At 47.1% G+C, this 13,506-nt stretch overlaps 1 protein-coding gene and 1 long non-coding RNA gene across 9 annotated transcripts in view; one reads left to right on the top strand and one right to left on the bottom strand.

Moving 5' to 3' along the window:
- Positions 1–1,654: 1,654 nt before the first annotated feature.
- PRKAG2 (protein kinase AMP-activated non-catalytic subunit gamma 2) overlaps positions 1,655–13,506 on the bottom strand; it is a 255,589-nt gene continuing 243,737 nt past the window's right edge. For 6 of the 8 annotated variants that reach the window (XR_005838439.1, XR_005838440.1, XR_005838441.1 and 3 more), the window contains 6 exons: positions 12,042–12,207; positions 11,657–11,694; positions 10,406–10,552; positions 7,361–7,454; positions 2,554–2,858; positions 1,655–2,223 (listed from right to left, as the gene is read on the bottom strand). Coding sequence is in view for 2 of the 8 variants with exons in the window: in XM_040643779.1 (XP_040499713.1) it covers positions 2,192–2,223; positions 7,361–7,454; positions 10,406–10,552; positions 11,657–11,694; positions 12,042–12,207 (477 nt within the window). In the remaining 6 variants the exon portion in view is untranslated. Of the gene's footprint in view, positions 2,224–2,553; positions 2,859–7,360; positions 7,455–10,405; positions 10,553–11,656; positions 11,695–12,041; positions 12,208–12,885; positions 13,013–13,506 lie in introns of those variants that run through there. The other 2 variants (XM_040643779.1, XM_040643780.1) reach the window with 2 other exon arrangements.
- LOC121105780 overlaps positions 7,461–13,506 on the top strand; it is an 8,796-nt gene continuing 2,750 nt past the window's right edge. The window contains exons 1-2 of the long non-coding RNA XR_005838448.1: positions 7,461–8,182; positions 10,221–10,335. This is a non-coding gene — a long non-coding RNA (uncharacterized LOC121105780). The remainder of the gene's footprint in view (positions 8,183–10,220; positions 10,336–13,506) is intronic.

Here is a 13,506-nt window from a genome sequence, read left to right as displayed (position 1 = left end):
ATCACTCATTTGTTCACAAGCCTTTGGGTGCCCTGAGCTCCTCCTTGGTGTGAGGGCCACGGTGGGGGCGGGGCGGGGGGGGCAGGCCCCGCCGATGCCAGTATGCCTGCTGCTCAGGGGGTCCCCTCGAGCCTGCCGGGGAGCAGGGCTCTGCAAACACCTGAGGCTCATCCCGCAATGGCGCCCAGGTGGTTTCTCTCAGGTCAGTTAGGCTTTTCCCTCAGAATCCTTCCTTCATCGGGCTGAAGTGGCACTTTTCCTTCATTCTAGAAGGGCACCGAGAGGACACTTAACAGAACCCTGTCTTTTATCACTTGCTGGAAGCAGCTCCTGGATCACAGCCCTCCGTCTGGTGAGTGGCTGCCGCCCTGGACGAGCTCCTGCGGGTGCGCCCCGAGCCCGGGAATGGGCACGTGTGCCCTGGACGAGCTCCTGCGGGTGCGCCCCGAGCCCGAGTGTGGGCACGTGTGGCCGGACGAGCTCCTGCGGGTGTGCCCCGAGCCCGAGTGTGGGCACATGCGCACAGCCCCGCCCTCCCCGTGGGCGGGACTGCGCCTCGTGGGAGGAGAAAACGTTAACACATCTCTGTAAACGGTCCAGGTTCTGAGGCCGAATAGACACAGCCCACACCCACACGTGGTGGAGTCCGTGCACACTCGTGTGCGCCATGCAAACCGGCGGTGGGATGAAAACAGGCTTTGAGTTTCAGAACTGTCTGACGAGCTTTGTGCCTTTTTTGCTTTCTCCCAAGTGTTATCGTTAACCTAAGTCACAGTCACAGTTGTTTCTATGGGGAAATGGACCCATGTGCTCTCATATTTGGCCTCTTAGGAGATCAAAAAAGCGACGCTTGGCACGAAAATCTGCACACCAATTTTTCATTAAATTCTATTTAATAGTGGAGAGAGGTGAAGTTTATGAATCAAGTCATTAAGCGTTTTTTTTCTGATGATGGAAAAAGGGATAGAATTCATGTTCTTCATTTGGGGAGAATTATCTGAGTGGGGAACTGCGTGCAGATTTTTAATGAATATGTGCTGAAAGACATGGTATTTTAAAGAACGTCTTTAACAAAATGGTCGATAATAAGATTTATTTTAATTTTTCAATCTGCCAAAAAAAAAACCCCAAAACAAATCAAACTATACTCATATATATATATATATATATATATATACACACAGTGTCGACATTTTCAGAGCACTTACATTAGGAAACATTGTGTTTCTTCTCAACCATATGACAATACTGTATATGCCACAATAAAATTTACAAAAACAATCGCATCAGCAGTCATACAAACGTCATGATTTTACATTTCAATACACAAGAAAAAAATAGACATCTTCCCGGCACTTTTGTTTCCTCATAACCGCTGCCTGTTTCCAGTCTAGCAGAGCAGGTCTCCACACGTGCTTTCAGACACTTCGGCTTTTAAAACCTAACGGTGGCTATTTTAGAAGTCCTACCCTCTCCAGATCCAAACTTAAATGAGAAATTTGCCATTTAAAAATAACAACCAATGGTTTATTAATGGGTACGGTGAAGCTTCCCCACCACGATGTGTAAAAAATTGCATGAAAGTAAAAATAAATAAAGCTGTTGTAAAGCAGTTTTGTTTACATTATAGTTCAGAACAGACAAACATAAAACTGTCATTAAAGAAGTTTTATAAAGTAATTATTTATATCCAAATTACAACTGTTCGACAAATCTAATGAAAACAAACTGATTTGGTAAAGGTCCAAAGACTTTCACGCCCCAGCACCGTGTGGCTCCAGCTGCCATGGGCCGCGGTGATGACATGTCGCGTGTTCTGACATAAGGCACTAGGTCTGAAGAGGCCATGCACTCGCCTTATGTCATATTACCTGTTACAGACCAGTGAATTCTTTGAAATGAAAAGTAATAAAAATTTCAGGACACAGTGCACTTTAATAACATACAGCATTTGAAATCGTTCAGACAAAGTCTGAAAACAGTCTTTTAATGCAAGCCTGAATCTTCAAACACATAAACTCTGTTTCTTATGCTCAGTTTCAATATCACTGGAAAAAATACCCATCACTAAACCCTGATATACATTCTTAGCCATTCGACTGTCATCTGTCACGGTCAGTGTTCATGAGGCAAAGCGTGACCCAGAATCTCTGTTCAGGTTCTCCTCCAAGGGCTTCTCCGCTCACAGTGGTCATTCTGCTTCCGCCTCTTTCTGTTTGGGACCTGTCGGGAGACGGAGAAATGAAAGTGTCAAAGCAATGGAAAAATACGTGGCAGCTGGGCCTGTCCTACACACAGCAGCTGTGGTTTCCCCCCCCCCCCCCACTTGGTGGTCTTAACCCATATTCTGCAGTGCCTTAGGAGAATGTTCTAGATGTTGGGAGGCAGGGACAGGAGATGAGCAGGTGGCTCCAAGCACCTCTCCCCCACCTGCAGTCACAGCAGCCCACTTCGAGTCTGCTACATGTCAGAAGTTGAAATATGCAAGATTTAGTTTGGAAAAAGAAAAGGGTTCTAGCAGAACTGCTAGAATTTGTGAAAGAAGGAACGCACGTGTTGTAGTGGAGGACGGCCGTGTTGTAGTGGAGGACGGCCGTGTTGTAGTGGAGGACGGCCGTGTTGTAGTGGAGGACGCACGTGTTGTAGTGGAGGACGCCCGTGTTGTAGTGGAGGACGCCCGTGTTGTAGTGGAGGTGCACGGTACTGCTGTCACACAGCGCACCTCCTTCCTTGTGCTTCGCTTTACTGCACTTGGCAGATTAGTTCTTACAACTGAAGGTTTGCGGCAACCCTGCATCGAGCCAGCCTGCTGCGCTGTTTTCCGACCAGCATTTGTTCTCTGTCACATTCTGGTAATTCTGTGTTTCAAAGTTTTTCATATTTTACTTGTTATGGTGATTTGTGATCACTGATCTTTTTTTAAAGATTTATTTATTTGAGAGCAAGAAAGAGGCAGGGGAAAGGAGGGGAGGGGCAGAGGGAGAGAATCTTTCAAGCAAACTCCCCACTGAGCCTGGAGCCCAACACGGGACTTGATCCCACGACCCAGGAGATCATGACCTGAGCTTCACCAGCTGAGCCACCCAGGCGCCCCTCAGTGATCTCTGATGTTACTATTTTAACTGTTGGCAGCATGAACCACACACAAACATAAGACAGCAGCTTAATAAATGTGTGTGTTCTAACTGCTCCCCTGACGAGCCATTCCCTGATCTCTCTCCCTCTCCTCAAGCCTCCCTAGTCCCTGGCACACAGTAATATTGAAATCAGTCCAATTAACAACCTTACGATGGCCCCTAGTATTCAAGGGAAAGGAACAATCCACCACGTATCTTTCACTTTATATCAAAAGCTAATTAAGCTTAGTGCGAGAAAGGCATGTCAAAAGCCAGGCCTCTTTTAACAAACAGCCAGGTTGTCAATGCAAAGGAAAAGTTTTTGAAGGAAATCGAAAGTGCTACCCCAGGGACACCTGGCAGGCTTGGTCGGAAGAGTGTGTGACCCTTGGTCTTGCGGTCGTTAGTTGGAGCCCCATGTTGGGTGTAGAAGATTACTTAAATAAACTTAAAAAAAAAAAAAGTGCTACTCCAGGGAACACACGAATGATTAGGGAAACAGCCTTATTGCTGCGTGGAGAAAGGGGCAGTGGTCTGCCCAGGAGACCACACCAGCCACACGCTCCCTTAAGCCAAAGCCTCATCCAGAGCCAGGCCCGGACTCTCCTCGGTTCTAGGACGGCTGAGAGGTGAGGACCTGCAGAAGGAACGTCTGAAGCTGGCAGAGGCCGCGTCAGGAGGCTCAAGGAAAGACGCCGTCCCCATAACACAGGAGCGCAAGGTGAAGCAGCAAGCTTTCCAGAAGCTCCAGCTAGGATCACCGATGAAGGTGGCCGCACTAAACCACAGACTGTCCGCGTAGACGAGACAGCCTGGTCTTGGAGGAGACGCCAGCGAGGACTTTCGCAGCCGGAGAGGAGAAGGCAGCTCCTGGCTTCAAGCTTCAAAGGACAGGCGGACCCTCCTGTGAGGGGCTAACGCGCCTGGTGACCTGAAGCTGAAGCCGGTGCTCGGTGACCTGAAAACCCTAGGGTGCTTAAGACTGATGCTAAGTCCCCTCCGTCTGTGCTCTAGAAACCCAACAACTAAGACACAGCCAGAGGGCAGAACCAGGCGTGGAGCCCGAAGACGGCACGGAGCTGCTGCAGAGTCCGGACCGAACGTGAGCGGACGAGGAGCCGCTGCTTCGGGCCGCGCCAAGCAAGGGGCTTCCCGGATGCGGCTCGTCCTGGCGGAGACGCCGAGACGATGCTTGAAACGACCACCGAGGATCGAGAACGTGACCGCGGCTCAGCCGACGAGGCAGCGGCAGGGCTCGGGAGGACGGACTCCAATTCTGAAGGCAGTTCTGCTGCGGGTAAAATGCCACCCGGCAGCACCGGCCGCGGCAGAGAAACCGTGACGGACGAGCCGTCGAGGCGGCGAACCGCACGCCTGTCTTACGAACCTGCACGGCCGCACCGGCCTCCAGCGCCCAGCACCCTGATGGGTCGGCAGCGCCGCCGAGACCCTCCAGCTGCGGCAGGACTGACTCGCCGAAAGCTCGGATGGCAGTTAGCACATTCTAGCAATAAAGTATCGTTCAATGAAGGCATGTCCGTTGTCGTTTTAAAATTCCTTGGACCCGCTTTATTGCGATATGCACTTTACTGCAGTGGTCTGGAACCGACCCCGCGGTGTGTCCCACATGCGTCTGTACACACTCTGAGAACGTTTTAAAGTGTTAGGTCTGTGGATATTTGCACGTAACACCTATCGGGCTGGTGCGTTTCCAAACAGGTTGCTGGGAACGCCACCTTTTTTCTCATCTCAGCAGCTTCTCCTGTGTTAGCTTCAGACACAAGGAGACTTTTGGAAGAGCTGAACAGTCTCTAAGAACAAGGGCTGACCAGCTGTGGCTCCTGCCTTCAGACGACGGCCTCACTGGTGCTGTGTGTGCACGTGCGGTTCGTTTGGACCGTCTGAGTTTTACAAGGAGCTGCTGAAGAGAAACACTACAGCGAATCAGCATCCTCAGTGGAGGACTGTGTCCGTCAGCTGTTGAAAAGAAGAACCTCTGGTACCTTTTCTTCGTGTCACGGTGGACGCTTTCTGAAAGGGCCTCTCACTGACTGGTCCGCGAGCACCCACCCCGCGGGGTGGCTCCCGGGTCCGGCGGGGCCTCGCGGCGCACAGACGGCTTCGTGCATGCTTCTGGGTTCAGGTCAGAGTCTCGGAGGGCTGCAGGGCCTGTGCGAGTCTGCTCGCTCTGCAGCTCACTGGGCAGAGGCCAAAGGAGGCGAGCAGCTTGCCCACTCAGGCAGCTCCCAGGGCACGAGGGGCACCAGGCGAACCGGCTGGACTCCTCGTCTGATGCTTACACCGCGCCGTGCCGCCCGTGTGTGAGCGTCTCAAGGGCTGCTGATCCGAGGCCGGCCGGCCCTGTGGTCCAGGAGAGTGCTGATCCAGATGTTCACTTGGAGCATTTCCTAGCGTTCTACACGCTCCATGGTAGAGAATTCTAATTCACTATCTTTAGCAAGTTATTTCTATGGAAACGCACATTCCAAATTCTGGTTGTGGAACAGGGTTCCTCCCCACAGAGCAGTATTAGGGACTTAGAATTTTTAAAATATCAAATGTGGATGGAAATGTAAACTCATCCAGCCCAACTTTCTCACTTTAATTGAAAAACTTTAAAACAATTGTTTTAAAGTAAGCTCTATACCAACGTGGGGCTTGAACTCACAACCCCGAGATCAGCAGTCTGATGCTCTCCTGATTGAGCCAGCCAGGCGCCCCAGGCAACATGCTCATTCTTACGGCCTGTGACACGAGGCATAAAGAGGTTGAAGAACTTGACTTGTTCGGTCTTGAGTTTGCAGTGCACAAAGAATCTTGGCCACAGGACGGAGGAGGGCTGAAGTTCACCCTGATGCTGCCGAGCATATGTGTGCCTTGGCCCAGGCCCGCTGCCCGGGAAAGGGGTGCCTTTTTCTGAAGGTGCCAAATTATGTGCCTGCAAGGACGAGTCTGCCCGGGAGGAGGCCTTTTCCCACCGTGCACTGGGAGCTGTGTTATGTTGTCGGTTAGCGTCATCGCACGCCCTGACTGGTCTTGCTCCTCCGCTCGATGTCACGTGTGTGAGGTCGAATACAGCAAGGTGTGTTCACGGTCAGTGCTGCGGGAGGTCATGCAGTCGGCTTCTGCTAGGTGTCTGGGTTATTTCCGGTTTGGGGTTATTACAAATAATACTGTCCACAGTCTCACATTCATTTAGTCATTTTATCAGTTTTCATGATTATGAGGAATATCGGGAATTTCAGGTTCCCTAACAGCTGAAGTTGAAAATGACTGTCCGAGGGCCCATCTGCAGAGTTTCCGATTCTGCGGACAGCGTCCAGGTGCTGCTGCTCTACGGGCGTCACGGCGTGGGCGGGAGGTTTCTCCCTGTGGCGGGATCCCTCTAAGATGGGCATCTTTAGGTTACAAGCCAACTGAACCCTAGTCTTGGCTAGTTCGATTTCATTCTAGTACACGCACACTTTACTGTTTGACATACACCTGAAACTCCCAGGAGTGACTTAGTCTGCGGTCTTGGCCTGTCTTGGCACAGCTCAGTCTGGCCCAAGGCTGGATTGTTTGTGCTTAAAGGGGGTGGGAAGGGAGGAGAAAGAGAGGGCTGGTGTTTTAGGACCCTTCATCCCACCTCTATGAAACATGGCACAAAGGAGACACCAACCCCTCTTTTTTTGGAGCCCCCTCCTCCCCTCTCCCTGCATGCTCCCTGACCGTGGCCTAAGCACATGCTCAGAGCTGATCTGGCAGAAAACGAGGTTAGTCATTTGCTGTTTGGTAGTTAATGTAATTTCCAATACACAATTAATGGAAAAAAATTTGTGTTTAGGTCTTCTGTTTTATATACTCAAAACACTAGTAAGTTTTTTTTTTTTTTTTTTTTTAAGGATAGATGATGGTTTCAATAGTTAGAACCCAATGAATTTCCCTCCTATGTTTTCCAGGAAATAGTCCTAAAAATAAAGCAAAACTGAAGAGATCTTAGCTTTTTAATGGAAAAGGTTATGAATCTGGCAATGAAACCTCAATTATCCAGGCACTGTGGTCGTGGATAGGATGCTCCTGAGAATACTTTCTATAAACTTTTCTCTCTCACCCAACTAGAGCACCATAACTACAAAGAACAGCCGCACAGAAAGCGAACATGGTGCGGAGGCATGAGTGGGGAAGCAGCGGTTGGCGGCCCCCCGCCCTGCTCCCCGCTCGGCCTGCGCTCTAAGGGAAAGGCCCGCAGCCGGGACGCATACCTGCGGGTGTGAGTATCAGGGCTTGCAGAATGTCCGACAGGGAGATAATACCCACGATGCTGTCTGCTTCGTTTACTACCACCAGCCGATGCACCTGCAAACGAGAGAAGTAGCTCCCATGTCAGGTTTACAGAAGGTTCTGCTTACAACGGGTATTAGCAAATGCGTCTTTCATATAGTATACAAGGAATACGTCCCACAAATAAGAGACAGAAATGGCGTCCAGAACCATGAACGGTCTTAGGCTCCAAAGTTAAAATGCAATGCTGACTTTACTTGTAGGAAAAATTCACCAGCTGTGTCCCGCTGTTCTCAAATTTTAGAATATTAATGTATGAATGATATAATCCAAACCAATGAAGTACAATGTAGCCATAATATTCTCTTAAACAGAATTTTGCATTTTTAAAGTAGTATTTCAGTTTCTAATAGCTATCCGCCACTGATTTACATGGGAAAGATGTCCAAATGAACGCTGGAACAGAACAGGTCACGGTTCACTGTTTTATAGTCTTTTCTCCCTGAAGTTCAGACATTAATACATTCATATAGTTCAGAGGATAAATGAACTATAATAAAGTGAAACAGAGTACATTCACATCTCATGTTCTACTCAGGTCTTTTATAAACGAATGGCCGGTGCTGTGAGGTGTCACTCGAACAAAGCACCCTTCACACAGGAGAGGAGTGAGCAGGCATCGAGCTTCTCTGAGCCCTCACTTCCGAGCTTTAGCACTGAGGCCTGAGGTGACCACACGCCCGCTGGTTGCCCTGGAGACGATCTTCCTCTCCCTATGGAACATTATCCCCTCAACACACACTGTGAGTTGGAAAGAGATGGAAAGGGAAGGAATTCTGTTTTTAGGTTTGTCTCTGATACTGTGTTGGGGATGCTTTTCACATCTTAGCTTGCTTTGGGTTAAAAAAAATCACTTTGTTCTTTCTCATGACATGACTTTTAAAAGCTCCTCTAGGGGAGTCTGCTGGCTCAGTCAGAAGAGCCTGCGACTCTTGATCTTGGGGTCCTGCGTTCGAGCCCCATGTTGAGTGTGGAGATGACTTAAACTTTAAAAATTTCTCTAAAAAAACCTTAGGGTCTTCAGTAATCCTGCGATACAATCCAATTATTGAACTATAATTATAAATTAAAATGGCTGGTATCTAGGAGCAGAGAATGCTGTATTGTCAATGGGAGACACAATTTGTTGTTAACGTTCAATAATGCTAACTAAATAACTCTCTTTTGAACTACTGAAGGTCAAGGGGTGGGCATCTCACCCAGAGAATTAATTCTACCAGGCAGAAATGACCACCAAAAACATTTCCTTGTCCCTTGTTGCCGCGTCTAAACTAGTGAATGCTCCTGGGTATCAAAAAGCTGGTGTGGTATTTATGTCATATAAATAAACCAAATCGTTGCTGATACTGGAGGCCCTTTCTCCAACAGCTATATTTAAGCTAAAATTGGCCTTGGTCCCCTGGTAAGGAGCCACTGGGTGAAAGAAATTATTTTAATGGGGGAAAAAAGTCAAGATGCGTAATGAGAAGCGTTGAATGACATCTTTATTTTCCTCAATGACCCCTTTCCTATCACAAAGAAATATCTGTTGCTCACCAGATAAACTGAGAGGACGAGCCAATTACCTTTTTTCTTTTACCTGAGAGTAATATATTCTCAAACAAGAGAGCTCGGAGCGGAGGAGCACCGTGCTCTCCGTGTTCTCCGCGTTAGCCAGAGCTCCGCCGCCCAGAACAGCCGCTGTTAGTACTGCGCTGTGGGCCCTTCTAGCTTCTTTTCTACACACATATATGCATGTAAATGCACAGAATTATACGATATACAGTAACTGGCTTTTTCTCTTCTAGAATGTTTCGCTGTTACAAGGGATTCTAACATATGGGCGTCCATTGTCCTTATAAATAATTAGGATCATTACCTATGATCTTCAAAAGGCACATAATTCTAAGGACTTTAATAAAAAGTTAAGATGTGTTCCTAACTCAATGAAAACTCTTTGGAAAACGAGTGATGGATATTAAATTCAGGTAGAAAAAGTTAAGAATTCATATTGAGATGCTATTGAAATACATTTCAAAAGCCACAGGAGAGGTAATGGGGGTGGGGGACCCCCATAGGGTGAGCACAAGGCAAGGCGGCAGTCTTCAATACACAATGATGAAAATGGGGCTGTGTTTCTATCTGACGGCTCCAGCAAGGGGGCTGTATTCTGATGCGACCCCTACTTCATATGTAATGTTAAGATCGCCTGTTAGCCTAAAAAATTATCAGGGACACTTCTTCTCAGACTGCATTCTCATATTTATAATAAAAAGTACCAGAGCAGACGTATCATTATGAACGCATTCTGCCTACTCAGGGATTGTTCCAGAAAGAACACAGTTGCAGCCTTTAGTCCTAGAGAGTGATAAATGGGAGAACATTCCTATCCTTAATAAGAAAGGAAAGAAATGATTTGGGGAGAGGGTATATTGAATTAGATGTGTTATTCAGTGATCTTGCTCACCTTTTATTTAAGTACACCCCAAAATCCTACACACAGTAAAGTATGAGGGCACACAAGTGCTAACGGTCAGGAGGTGACGTTATCAGACCGTCTACTATTATCTAAGGAAAGAGAGAACACTAACTTAAAAAGATCAAAAGATAATTCTGATTTGTCCTTCACTTTGTTAAGACTATATAATCACACATTTTTAACTTCAAAGTCATAAATACCCTAATGGAACTTGAAGGCCTTGGGACATTTGTTTTCTTGTGTATTTTTTAAACCATGAAAGTCTCTTACCAGTTTGATTCAACTATGATATCAGGACTTATCAGTTCAATGAACATTTCCAGATGCCCTACGCATCAGGGAACACGCGAGGTTCTGGAGGGAAAGTCGATATCCGACACCCTGCCTCTGTCTCCCTGGCTGTTCCTGCGATTCACGATCCCCCCAGCACCCCAGCCAGTGAGTACTTGGGGCATCGCAGTGGGGCAGGGGTGGGGAGGGAGGGAGGAGTGCGGCCCCGCTGCCTCACCTCAGCCCGCACTATCCTGTCCACGATGGTCTCCAGGATTTCCAGCTTACTGCACTTCACGACACCCTCGAAATACTGGGAGCGGTGCTGAAGGGCCTGGGTCACTGTGATATCTAGGTTATTGTAGGTTTTTTCAGCAGCAAGGTTCTGTAATAAAGTAACAGTGAATCATATCCTTTCATTTCAATTCACATTCTTTTTAAAAAACATTCATGTTCATCTTACGTGAGTCCCACCACGCCAGGTTATCACCCGCCCTTAGCATTAGTTCATCACCAATAGTAACGGCCGCTTACAGAGAGGTATATACCTGCATCGTGGAGCAACCTTGTGAAATAGGACGGCCTGTCCTGCGGAAGAACCCCCCATTCTTCCCCGGGGAGGCTCTAGAGCCCGAGCGGATAAAGTCTCTGGAGAGGCGGATGGACATTTGTAGAGGGTGAGAAGCGCCCAGGGTGCCCGAGGCTGGGGAGCCCCTGGGCTCAAGCAGTGGGGGACGAAGAGCGCTGGACAGGCCCCACAGACCCACACGGCTTCAGCCTTGGACAACCTGACCCAACCAAGTGCCTGTTTCCGGATGTCTGTTATCGGTAAGCAGAATACATGCAACAAAAGGGTTTGATGCAGCTGGCTGCAAAGAAATATTTAACGCTGGGACTGACATTACGGCCAAAAAGGAGGAGCACATTTGGGGCTACCAGAGTTTCAGTTCCCTTTCTTAGAATTTCTTAGAAATACCATAAAACCCTAAGGAAGTGCATTTAAAATGAATGGGGAAAGGAAAGCAGCCTGTGGAAAGAAGTGGCACCCCCTCCAGATATACACCAGGGTTAAAAAATAGGACTTTAAGTCATTCTCCTGAATGCTGCTGCTGTCTTTAGAACAGTTGTTCCCAATTAGCAAACAATGGGCTCTATCTAGCAAGGGATCCCCGAATTCACGTGTGCACTAAGCCCTTGCCTGTTGGCAGAACGAGTAACGTCTTGTGAGTGGAAATAGGACCATTTAAAATATTTACACATGCTGGAGTGCTGGATAAACTATCCACGTACTGAAAAGACAACTATAAAATGCTAATATATTATTCACTGCTGAGCCAGTGAACGTTAAATACAATTACTATGGACAGTCTACGGAATGCTCTGCTCGCATATCCGCAAAAGCTGTTAAATTCGGGGAAAACGCAAACAGATTAATGAGTGTTTTAAATGCATTCTAGATGACAGGTGTGATGAAATTAAAAATACTTACAATTACATCAAATTTGGAATAAATATCTACAACTTTTCCTAAAAATGAAAACAGATGTTAGAAAAATGTCTTAGAAACAAAAAGTAACATTTAAAATCCATCCTAATCAGACACTTACTAGCAATTAAGTATTGCTAATAACAAACTTGTCTACTTTTAAATGAACATGACATTGCATCTTAATGGAAAATGTGAAAATAAGCTGGTTAGAATTCTCATTAACTTGAGTGCTCCTTGGTGCTGACTTGATCTACCAGATCTAAATTTTCATCCCCAATCCCTGCCCGCCACCCACCCAATCCAATCTGTTGACCATTTAACAGTAAGTTTGCCCCAGAGGACAAAGCATGGTCTCCTCGGCCCTGGTATGACCAAACCCACAGACCTGACTCGTCCACCACAGGCAAGGCTGACACTCGTCTTTCTACAAAGACGTTCAAGGCTTTGATGATGGGAGTGTCCGGGTGGATGAAGGCGATGTTGTGGTAGGTCCCAATTCCAAGGGCATCCAGGTTCTGCTTCATGAAGGCAGGCTTTGGCATATCAGACATCTAAACAGGAAGATACATACAAATGCTCTAGAGCCCAACACACCTTTTAATGTTCACATGTCCACACTTGGACGAAAAACTATAACAAATTCAAGTTAGTGTTCTCTACCAGTCTACCTGGCTGGCTGAATTAACGTGGAAATGTTACATATAAGAATTGTAGTTTTTGTTCAAACTGATTTCTATTCTGAGCTTATATTTAACTACTTAGTAAAATACTGCAGAACACACACATCGTAACGTTCCCCTTCCCTTCACTCACTGAAAACCTGGCTGGAAGAGGGAACAAGAGGTCTCTTTGGAAATCAAGACCCATAGCCACCCAAGAATCCTTTATTCTTATTTATGTTAAATTCCTGGTCCTGTTGTCAGCATTAAGTGTTATTTATGAAGAACCCACACATTTCCAAACCCAGCACGTTTGATGGGGGTGATCTGAGCTGCGGCTAAGCTGGTCCTCACCCCATCCCACCCTGCATCCTGAACTCTCCTCTGGAGGACACCAGCTTGTGATTACTGGGAGCAAAGACCAAGCCAACCGAACAGAATTAAAAGAAGCTTTAAAGTTCACTTTTCTTTTCATGGGCTGTTTTAGAGGAGGAAGGAGAAGTCAGAAGAGAGAAGTCTAGGGTCATGTTTGACTAAAACAAAATAAGGTCTACGGTTTCAAAAATCCACCTTGTATAAAGGGTATAGTTGATTCCGTCCTCCTGGTGTACCTTATAATTATCAGGAAAAGATGAACAATTAGAAGAAACAAAATGTTCAAGTCAAAGAGTTCATCAATATTCAAATCATGAGAATCCTAGAAATTTAGAGAAAAAAAGAAAGACCTATTAGGTCATCTAGCCCATCTTGATGCAGGATAACCCCTGTTCCATATTGTACGCTTAGGCTAACTGTCAAATGTCTCTAAGGGTAAAGCCACTTTTTCTCAGAAAATGATCTCAATTCGGTAAAAATCAGGGTCTGAAATTTATTTAGAATTCGGTATTTTAATCTGAAAACCTCCAGTTGAACATTCTAAGAGCACAATTTAATTACCATATTGGCCCAAATATAAGGCAGTTCTGGCAGAGGCAACGTCCTCTACTCTTTATGGAAGAGAAAACACCAAGGCCTGCCTCCAGCTGTTATTCCTCGTCTGCCTCGGAAACGGGCTGGACTCAAGCTCGTCCCGTCTGGGAGACCTGGGGCAGGTTTAACCCTCTGAGCCAGGCGCCTCTGTGCCAAGGAGCTACCACGCGGCCTGCTGACAGGGCTGCGGAGGGAGGGAGGCCGCGGGGCAGGAACCGCTCT

The sequence above is a fragment of the Ursus maritimus genome, unplaced genomic scaffold (genome assembly GCF_017311325.1).
Source record: "Ursus maritimus isolate PB19 unplaced genomic scaffold, ASM1731132v1 scaffold_3, whole genome shotgun sequence".
In the NCBI taxonomy this organism is placed as follows: Eukaryota; Metazoa; Chordata; class Mammalia; order Carnivora; family Ursidae; genus Ursus; species Ursus maritimus.
The sequence above is the reverse complement of the archived record's forward strand: the minus strand, read 5'-3'. Positions and strand labels throughout refer to the sequence as shown.